Source organism: Aotus nancymaae, unplaced genomic scaffold (assembly GCF_030222135.1).
Source record: "Aotus nancymaae isolate 86718 unplaced genomic scaffold, 86718_ANA_hifiasm-v0.15.2.pri h1tg000016l, whole genome shotgun sequence".
NCBI classification, from domain to species: domain Eukaryota; kingdom Metazoa; phylum Chordata; class Mammalia; order Primates; family Aotidae; genus Aotus; species Aotus nancymaae.
This window is the reverse complement of record NW_026988428.1, coordinates 40,489,024-40,497,073: the sequence shown is the minus strand read 5'-3', so window position 1 is coordinate 40,497,073 and position 8,050 is coordinate 40,489,024. Positions and strand designations below refer to the sequence as shown.

Below are 8,050 nucleotides of genomic sequence, written 5' to 3'. Positions count from 1 at the left end.
GTGTATATTTAGGATCGTTAGCTCTTCTTGTTGCATTGATCCTTTTACCATTATGTAATGTCCTTCTTTGCCTCTTTGATCTTTGTTGCTTTAAAGTCTATTTTATCAGAAGTGAAAATTGCAACTCCTGCTTTTTATTTATTTATTTATTTATTTTTGCTCTCCGTTTGGTTGGTAAATCTTCCTCCGTCCCTTTGTTTTGAGTCTTTGTGTGTCGTTGCATGTGAGATGGGTCTGGATACAGCATACTGATGGGTTTTGGCTTTTCATCCAGTTAATAATATATATGAGTTTAATACTGCCATTTGATGCTAGCTGGCTGTTTTGCCCATTAGTTGATGTAAGTTCTTCATTATGTTAATGCTGTTTACTTTTTGATATATTTTTGGAAAGGCTGATACTGGTTGTTCATTTATATGTGTAGTGCTTCTTTCAGAAGCTTCTGCAAAGCAGGCCTGGTGATGGTGAAGTCTCTAAGTACTTGCTTGTTCGCAAAAGATTTTATTTTTCCTTCGCTTGTGAAGCTTAGTTTGGCTGGATATGAAATTCTGGGTTGAAAGTTCTTTTCTTTAAGGATGTTGAATATTGGTCCCCACTCTTTTCTGGCTTGTAGGGTTTCTGCTGAGAGATCTGCTGTAAGTCTGATAGGCTTCCCTTTGTGGGTAACCTGACCTTTCTCTCTGGCTGCTCTTAGTATTTTCTCCTTCATTTCAACCCTAATGAATCTGACGATTATGTGACTTGGGGTTGGTCTTCTTAAGAAATATCTTTGTGGTGTTCTCTGTATTACCTGGAGTTGAATATTGTCCTGCCTTACTAGGTTGGGAAAGTTTTCCTGAATAATATCCTGAAGAGTATTTTCCAACTTGGATTCATTCTCTTTGTCACATTCAGGTACACCTATCAAATGTAAATTAGGTCTTTTCTCATAGTCACATATTTCTTGGAGACTTTGCTCATTCCTTTTTATCCTTTTTTCTCTAATCTTGACTTCTCATTTTATTTCATTAAGTTGGTCTTCGACCTGTGATATCCTTTCTTCTGCTTGATCAATTCGACTGTTAAAACTTGTGCATACTTTGTGAAGTTCTCATGTTGTGTTTTTCAGCTCCATTAATTCACTTATATTCCTCTCTAAATTGTCTATTCTCATTAGGATTTCGTTAAACCTTTTTTCAAAGTTCTTAGTTTCTTTGCATTGGGTTAGAACAAGTTCTTTTAATTCACAGGAGTTTCTTATCATCCACCTTCTGAAGCCTACTTCTGTTAATGGAACACACTCATTCTCCATCAGGCCCTGTTCCGTTGCTTATGAGGAACTGTGATCCCCTGTAGAGGGAGAGGCATTCTGATTTTGAGTATTCTCAGCCTTTTTACACTGGTTTCTTCACAACATTGTAAATTTATCCACCTGTCATCTTTGTGATTACTGACTTTCAAATTAGGTCTCTGAGTGGACGTCCAACTTGTTGATTCCCAGCACCGAAATCTGAGCAATCCACTGCGCTGGCGAAAACAGCAGTGTTAAGATTGATGGTACTTTTCTGCCCGGGAATCTCCAGTCTAGCTCCCTTCTTCAGTCCGTCCTTCAATCAGCTGAATAGACGACTCTGTCTTCCCAGAGATCCAAACAACATCGGCCAAGAAGGGACTGAGTCCCGCTCACTTTGCACCAAGGACTGCCGCGCTGGCCACAAGAGTCGCGCTGGCGACCCGTGGGGCTCCTCCACTGGGAATCTCCTGGTCCGTGAGCAGCAAAAACTCATCTGAAAGTGTAGCGTCCTCTCGTTCTCTGTACTTTCACTGAGAGCTACAATCATGAGCTGCTAGTGATCAGCCATCTTGGATCTCTCTCTCCCCCAACTTTCTTTACCTCTGAGGTTGGACTTCCCCTGTGGGATCCTGCACTGTTTCTGCCCCAGAAAACTACTGTAGTAGGAGGGACCTGTTCCTGTCCACTCTTTCACCTTCTCCTTCTCACCCTAGAGAGCCTGACAGTGCTCTGGTTATCTGAGGAGTGATTGATTCTGGGTGATGAGCAAGATAAGGAAACTCAAGCTCAAAGAGGGATTTCTGCTTAAGGGGCCTGGAAACCATGTGTAGCTGCCCAATAAGGTCTTTCTGTGTTCTGAAGGTCATGGACCAGGAGGGTTGGTATAGGAGCTTTGTAGAGACAGTTCTGACCCTTGTACTTAGATGGGAAGGGTGTGTTTGGCATGGAGAGTGTGTGTGGGCAGCTGTGTGTGAGCCGTGTGGTCTGTGCGTGTTCTCGTGTGAATACATGTGTGTGCTCCTGCATGGACACAGCATGCCACAGCAAGGCAGAGAGAAATCAGGGGACTAGGGACACATTGCTGAGTCATAATGTCTTCCTACTTGGCAGGACTTGTGGTGTTCAAGGGCACACATGAGGACTTGCAAAAGCAGTTCAAAGAGTAGAGAGGTGGAGCCAGAATAAATACATTGCAGAAAGACAGCGATCAGGGAGGAAAGTGAGGACTCCCTGCCAAAGTGCCTGAGGGCCTCCCTGCCTACCGCAGCCCTCTGTGTTCTTAAGTCCTCCTGTGTGAACAGAGGCCAGACTCTGGGTTCCCCCACATCCTGTCTGTGTCTGTCCTCTGCAAAGGCATGTGGCTCTACCTGGCAGTTTTCGTGGGCCTGTACTACCTTCTGCGCTGGCACCGGGAGAGGCAGGTGGTGAGTCACCTGAGAGACAAGTGTGTGTTCATCACGGGCTGTGACTCGGGCTTCGGGAACCTACTGGCAAGACAGCTGGATGAAGGAGGCCTGCACGTGCTGGCTGCGTGTCTGACGGAGAAAGGAGCCGAGCAGCTGAGGCGCAAGACTTCAGACAGGCTGGAGACGGTGATCCTGGATGTCACCAAGACAGAGAGCGTTGCTGCAGCTGCCCAGTGGGTGAAGGAGCGCGTGGGGGACAGAGGTACCACCCAGATTCCTGTCTGTTTCTACCTTCCGTATGAAGTGGCCACCTCCTGTCTTCTTCCTGGGAAGATTTCTACAGTGTCTTTCCAGGTTGAAGTAGCAGTAGCTTCTTAGTATTTCTCACTTATCAGGCTGGCCTGAGCTCCATCTCTTTCCAGTCCTTACCCACTCCCAACAATGGAGGTGTCTAGTCTTGGGGAGAGTCTGTCCCGATGAGAATTTTCTCTCCAGAATTCCTCTCTATCCTCTCCCCTCCGTTCTAAGCAGAAGTTATGGGTTGTTTGATGCTGAGGGCCTGGGCTAGAGATCTGGAGACTTGCTGGAGGATGGCTGAGAAAGGAGCACAGGGCTGCAGGTGTGCATGGAGGCTGTGGCTGTGCTGGAGCCGGGCTCGTGTTCCCAGCACTTTACCTTGTTCCTGCCGGGCCCATTGGCGTCCAGCAAGAGCCACGACCATCCTCATCTTCAGAGGAGGGTGTCAGCATCAGGACGGGTTAAGGAAGGCACAAGTAGTAAGGAGTTACTTTTTCTTTCTTTCTTCCTTTCACTACATTAATTCATCTGTATTATTACAGGTGAAGAAAGAAACATGGATTTATTTTATGTAAGAATAAATGCAGAATATGATCTTTGTGGAAAATACTGAAAAGAATAAAGATGAAAACAGAATTTTCTCTGAAATTGTTCACACATAAGTCCTTTTTACAATTTTACGTAATTAGAATTCTATTTTTTTCCTAGTTTCTGTCACCGTATATTCTATAGAGAAGATGAACATTCTTCTACCATAATGATCATTTTTATAAAATTGTATCTAATGATGTAGAAAACTGTATCCTTCAAATAGCCTTACCAATGTAATCCATACTGAGTGGTTGGATATGAAATTCCTTCCGCTGTTTATCATCACAAATGTCATCTTGGTGGACTTTGATTTGCCAGCATCTATGTATGTGTGGGTAATGACTGACTTCTGAATAGTGAGATGTCTGGGTGGAGGAGTCTGCATTTGTTTCAGAGCAGGGCCTGTTTCTGAGCAGGGGACAGATTCATATGCCTGGGCCAACCCTTTCAGATCAACAACTGCCACCCCCGTCCTGACTCAAGGAACCCTGTGCTCCTGCTCCCTAGCTCTGTGGGTGGAAAACTGCTGATGTGAAGTCCTGGGGATTGTGTGTTTGCATCTTCCAGAGAGATTTTCCCAGAGCTGAGTGAACTTGGAACTGAAGGGAAGGATGGCGAGTGGGCTTCTGATGCAGCAGGAGGAGATGGTGACATTTTCTGGGGCAGAGGGTGAAGTCTGTGTACTGGGTGGGGTGAGGCAGCCTTGCCTCGTCCCCAAGGCCTGTGCATTGGAATTTTCCAGCGCTTTCTGTAGGAATGTTACTGGATATCAGTGCAGAATGTTTCAAGACCAGTGCCCTGAGGTCAAACACAGGACCTTCCCCAAGTTCCCCCAAGCGCCGGATTTCAGGCCTGTCTCTTTCTGTCTTCTGTCTCTCCCTTACTCTTCCTCTCTAATCTAGCATGCTCTCTCTCTCTCTCTTTTTTTTTTTTTTTTTTTTTTTTTTGAGATGCAGTCTTGCTCTGTCACCAGGCTGTAGTGCAGTGGCGCAATCCCAGTTCACTGCAATCTCTGCCTCCCAGGTTCAAGAAATTCTCCTGCCTCGACCTCCCAAAGTGCTGGGATTACAGGCATGAGCTACCACGCCTGGCCCTTCTCTTGTCTCTTATTTCACAAACAGATAGTTTTTGAACACTCATTATGTAAGGTATGAAAATTGAGGTGTCTATAATGTCTGCAAGGCAACATTAATGTTTAAGTAACCAAACGTTGATCTTCATGTTTCCAGACTAATACATGGACAATATCTTTAACATGATTTCCTGTAATGCTGCAATAGGGGTAATAGCTTGTTGTCTCTCAGGCAGTGGGCTGGGCCTTGAAGAGTAAATGGAGAAAGACTGGGTTCTGTGGCCCAGCAGCTGCCGAATGCCTAGCCCCCAGGCCTGCAGATCCCGCGGTGCTGTTTGCTATGTCCTCCTCCCCTCCCACACCTGTCATTCTGCCTTCACTTTATTGTGATGGGAATTGCACCCTGACTGTGTCCATCTGCACAGGCACAACACAGTGATGCTCTCTCATCTCCCACTGTCCCAGGACTCTGGGGCTTGGTGAATAATGCTGGTATTGCCTTGCCCATCGCCCCCAATGAGTGGCTGACCAAGCAGGACTTTGTGACCATACTGGATGTGAACTTGTTGGGGTTAATTGATGTGACTCTGAACCTGCTGCCCTTAGTGAGGAAGGCCAGGGGCCGTGTGGTCAACGTCTCAAGTGTCTTGGGCCGGATAACACTTTTTGGTGGAGGCTACTGCATCTCCAAGTACGGCGTGGAAGCCTTCTCCGACTCCCTCAGGTATGGTTCTGAGATGGGGCCCACCCAGGTCTTCCTGCTCCTGTCTTTGTGAGGAAGCCTTTTCCAGGGAGTTCCTTGAATCCAGCCTGTAAGGCCCTTTCATGAGATCCCTCTCTGTCTTCATGTGTGATGCTCTCATCGTCCTCTTTCTGGATTGGGCTGGCCATTCAGTGGGAAGCACATTCCTGAGTGCGAGGTGGGAGAGGGGCCCCTGGTCAGAGAGTTTCTTGAATGATTCCTCTTCCCTGGATGGATCTCTTGGTCAGAAACTGCCAGAGGCAGAATTGGACCTGGCTCTTTTATTCTTTGTGTTTTACCTTCTAAGACCCCTAAGGCTTTACCCCTCTGTTTCTCTGTCTTGCAGGAGGGAGCTCTCCTACTTTGGGGTGAAGGTGGCTATGATTGAGCCTGGCTCTTTCAAGACTGCTATAGTCAGTAAGGATAGAATCTTTCAGAGCTTCCTGGAGATTTGGGACCGGGCCAGTCCAGAGGTCAAGCAGATCTATGGCGAGAAGTTCCTTACATCCTGTGAGTAAGCTGTGGACTGCAGGGAAAGAAGCAAAGCCTTGTGGGGAATCCCTGGCCTACCACTGGTGTCTGAAGGGCATTAGAGTTTGATCTCCAGGCTCTCCTTGCCCCACAAAGTGGAGATCTTTAGCCCCATTTCCATGATAGATGCTGTGTGGTCAACTGGTCGTGTAAAGCAAGTGTCCAGGCTTCTTAGAACTTGGGACCAGTGTCTATCTGAACCCGTCATTATTTTGAGAAGCAAAGTGAAGCCAGAAAGGGAAGACATTGGGAGCCTGATCACAAGCTGGCATTAGAGACAGCGGGTTTTTATGTGCTGAGACTTCTACTGGAGACCATCATTACACAGTGTAGATATTCCCAAATAGAGACAGACACGGCTTAGTGTGGAACACGTCTTACTTTCTCATGGATGGGCTCCAACTCAGGGAATTTGGATAAAATAGACTTGAGGCATTGCTTGCCTGGGGGTTGTGGGGTGAGTTCTTAGAACCTTTCCATTCTAAGTTGAATTCAAAGCAGGATTGGTTGCAGGTGGAAATATACATGGATCATTTCTCATTCTTAACAGATAAGGAGTCAATTGAACAAATGGAACAAAATTGCACACGGGATCTGTCCTTGGTGACCAACTGCATAGAGCATGCGCTGACTGCCTGCCACCCCCGCACTCGGTACTCAGCTGGCTGGGATGCCAAACTTTTCTACCTTCCCATGAGCTACATGCCCACCTTCCTGGTGGATGCCATTTTCTACTGGAGTTCTCCAAGGCCGGCCAAGGCTCTATGAAGCCAGGACTTGGGTGCATGGTTGCATGGATTTGGGGTGTGCTATGAGGAGTGATGTATTATGGAGAAAGAAATAAAGGTTTCAGGTCAGTAGGGTACCAATCCCACCTTCTTCATGATCTCCTGGCCATAATTCTCCTGGGAGATAATTCCTCTCTCTGGAGATGTTGGTGGGAACGTTTCAAGTTATGCAGCTAAGAAATAGGGACCAGAGAGTGCTCCTGAGTGCATTGTCACCTTAGGTGGCCACTCAAGGCTGCAAGCTTCTGGGGTAAGTGTGAGCATGTGGAAGGAGCCTCAGCCCATGCCATTACCTACTGCTTCCTTCTTAGACTGTGTGTTAGTTCTGGGCCAGTCTACACCCTCCCATGGGGTGGAAGTGACCTGAAGGATGTGAGGGAAACTCTCCTATGAAGATCCCTGTACACAAGCCTTTGGGACTGGGAGCGCAACCATTATGCAGCCCCATAGGCCTCAGGAGTCATTCCAGCAGCAGTGGCTTGGAGGTGGTGTCCTCAGTAGGGATCTGTGCAGAGTACAGATAAACCAGTTTTCTATTTGTCTTGAAAGCATGGACTTCCTTTAATTCTTATGATGTTGAAAAAGTTAATAGTTTGACCCACATGCAGTGATTTGAATGTTCTTGTGAAGCTACACTCAGATTCCAGACACATGAGATTGCAATCCCTCTCTGAGTCTGGATTCCCTCCTTTGCTCAGCACCCAGAATCACTCTATCGAGAAAGCCAGGTCACTGTCGGCCTCTCTAGGACTCCAATTCAAAGGCCCAAATGAGTGAACAGGAATAGGTCTCCTCCTAATATTGGAATTCTCTGCTAGAAGGAGTACAAGATCTCAACGGGGAAGTCTTATCTGAGATTGTGCCACTGCACTCCAACCTGGCTGATAGAGTAAGACCCCATCTCAAAAAAACAAAACATCCCAAACAAAACACACAATGAGGACTGGGCATATATAAATGGCGTAATAGAAGGCTTCACAGATCATTCTCTTCTCCCCGTCCCCCACCAGGACACCAAGTTAACAACTATCTCTACACCAAAAAACACCTTCATAAGAATCAACAATTAGGCGATAACTCTTTTACCTGGTTTTAACTTCATATTGCTGAAGGAGGCATTGAAGAGATAGAAAAAATAGTCATGAATCATGGACACAATGACTCTCCAAACCCTGGCAGTGGAGGCATGGTACTGAGAGCGTCTCTGGGTGCTGGAGGAGGGAGAACACAGCAATTGTGAGGCACTGAACTCAGAGCTGTCCTGTTAGAGCAGAAAGAAAAACCAGACCAAACTCAGCTGATAGCTGGCCACAGAAGGAGCATTTAAACCAGCCCTAGCCACAGGGGAAC

At 46.6% G+C, this 8,050-nt stretch overlaps 1 protein-coding gene across 1 annotated transcript; it reads left to right on the top strand.

Moving 5' to 3' along the window:
* The first annotated feature begins 2,149 nt into the window (after nucleotides 1-2,149).
* On the top strand, nucleotides 2,150-6,781 carry LOC105715973 (retinol dehydrogenase 16). The gene is made up of 4 exons (XM_064377250.1): nucleotides 2,150-2,941; nucleotides 5,105-5,363; nucleotides 5,728-5,891; nucleotides 6,463-6,781. Exons 1-4 carry the CDS (start codon nucleotides 2,629-2,631, stop codon nucleotides 6,678-6,680), a joined length of 954 nt encoding a protein of 317 aa, XP_064233320.1. The 5' UTR covers nucleotides 2,150-2,628; the 3' UTR covers nucleotides 6,681-6,781.
* Nucleotides 6,782-8,050: the final 1,269 nt, after the last annotated feature.

Coding starts and splice junctions, on each gene's coding strand:
- LOC105715973 (XM_064377250.1), top strand. CDS start 2,629: ATGTGGCTCTACCTGGCAGTTTTCGTGGGCCTGTACTACCTTCTGCGC. Junction 2,942..5,104: donor GGAGCGCGTGGGGGACAGAG/GTACCACCCAGA, acceptor CCACTGTCCCAG/GACTCTGGGGCTTGGTGAAT. Junction 5,892..6,462: donor CGAGAAGTTCCTTACATCCT/GTGAGTAAGCTG, acceptor CATTCTTAACAG/ATAAGGAGTCAATTGAACAA.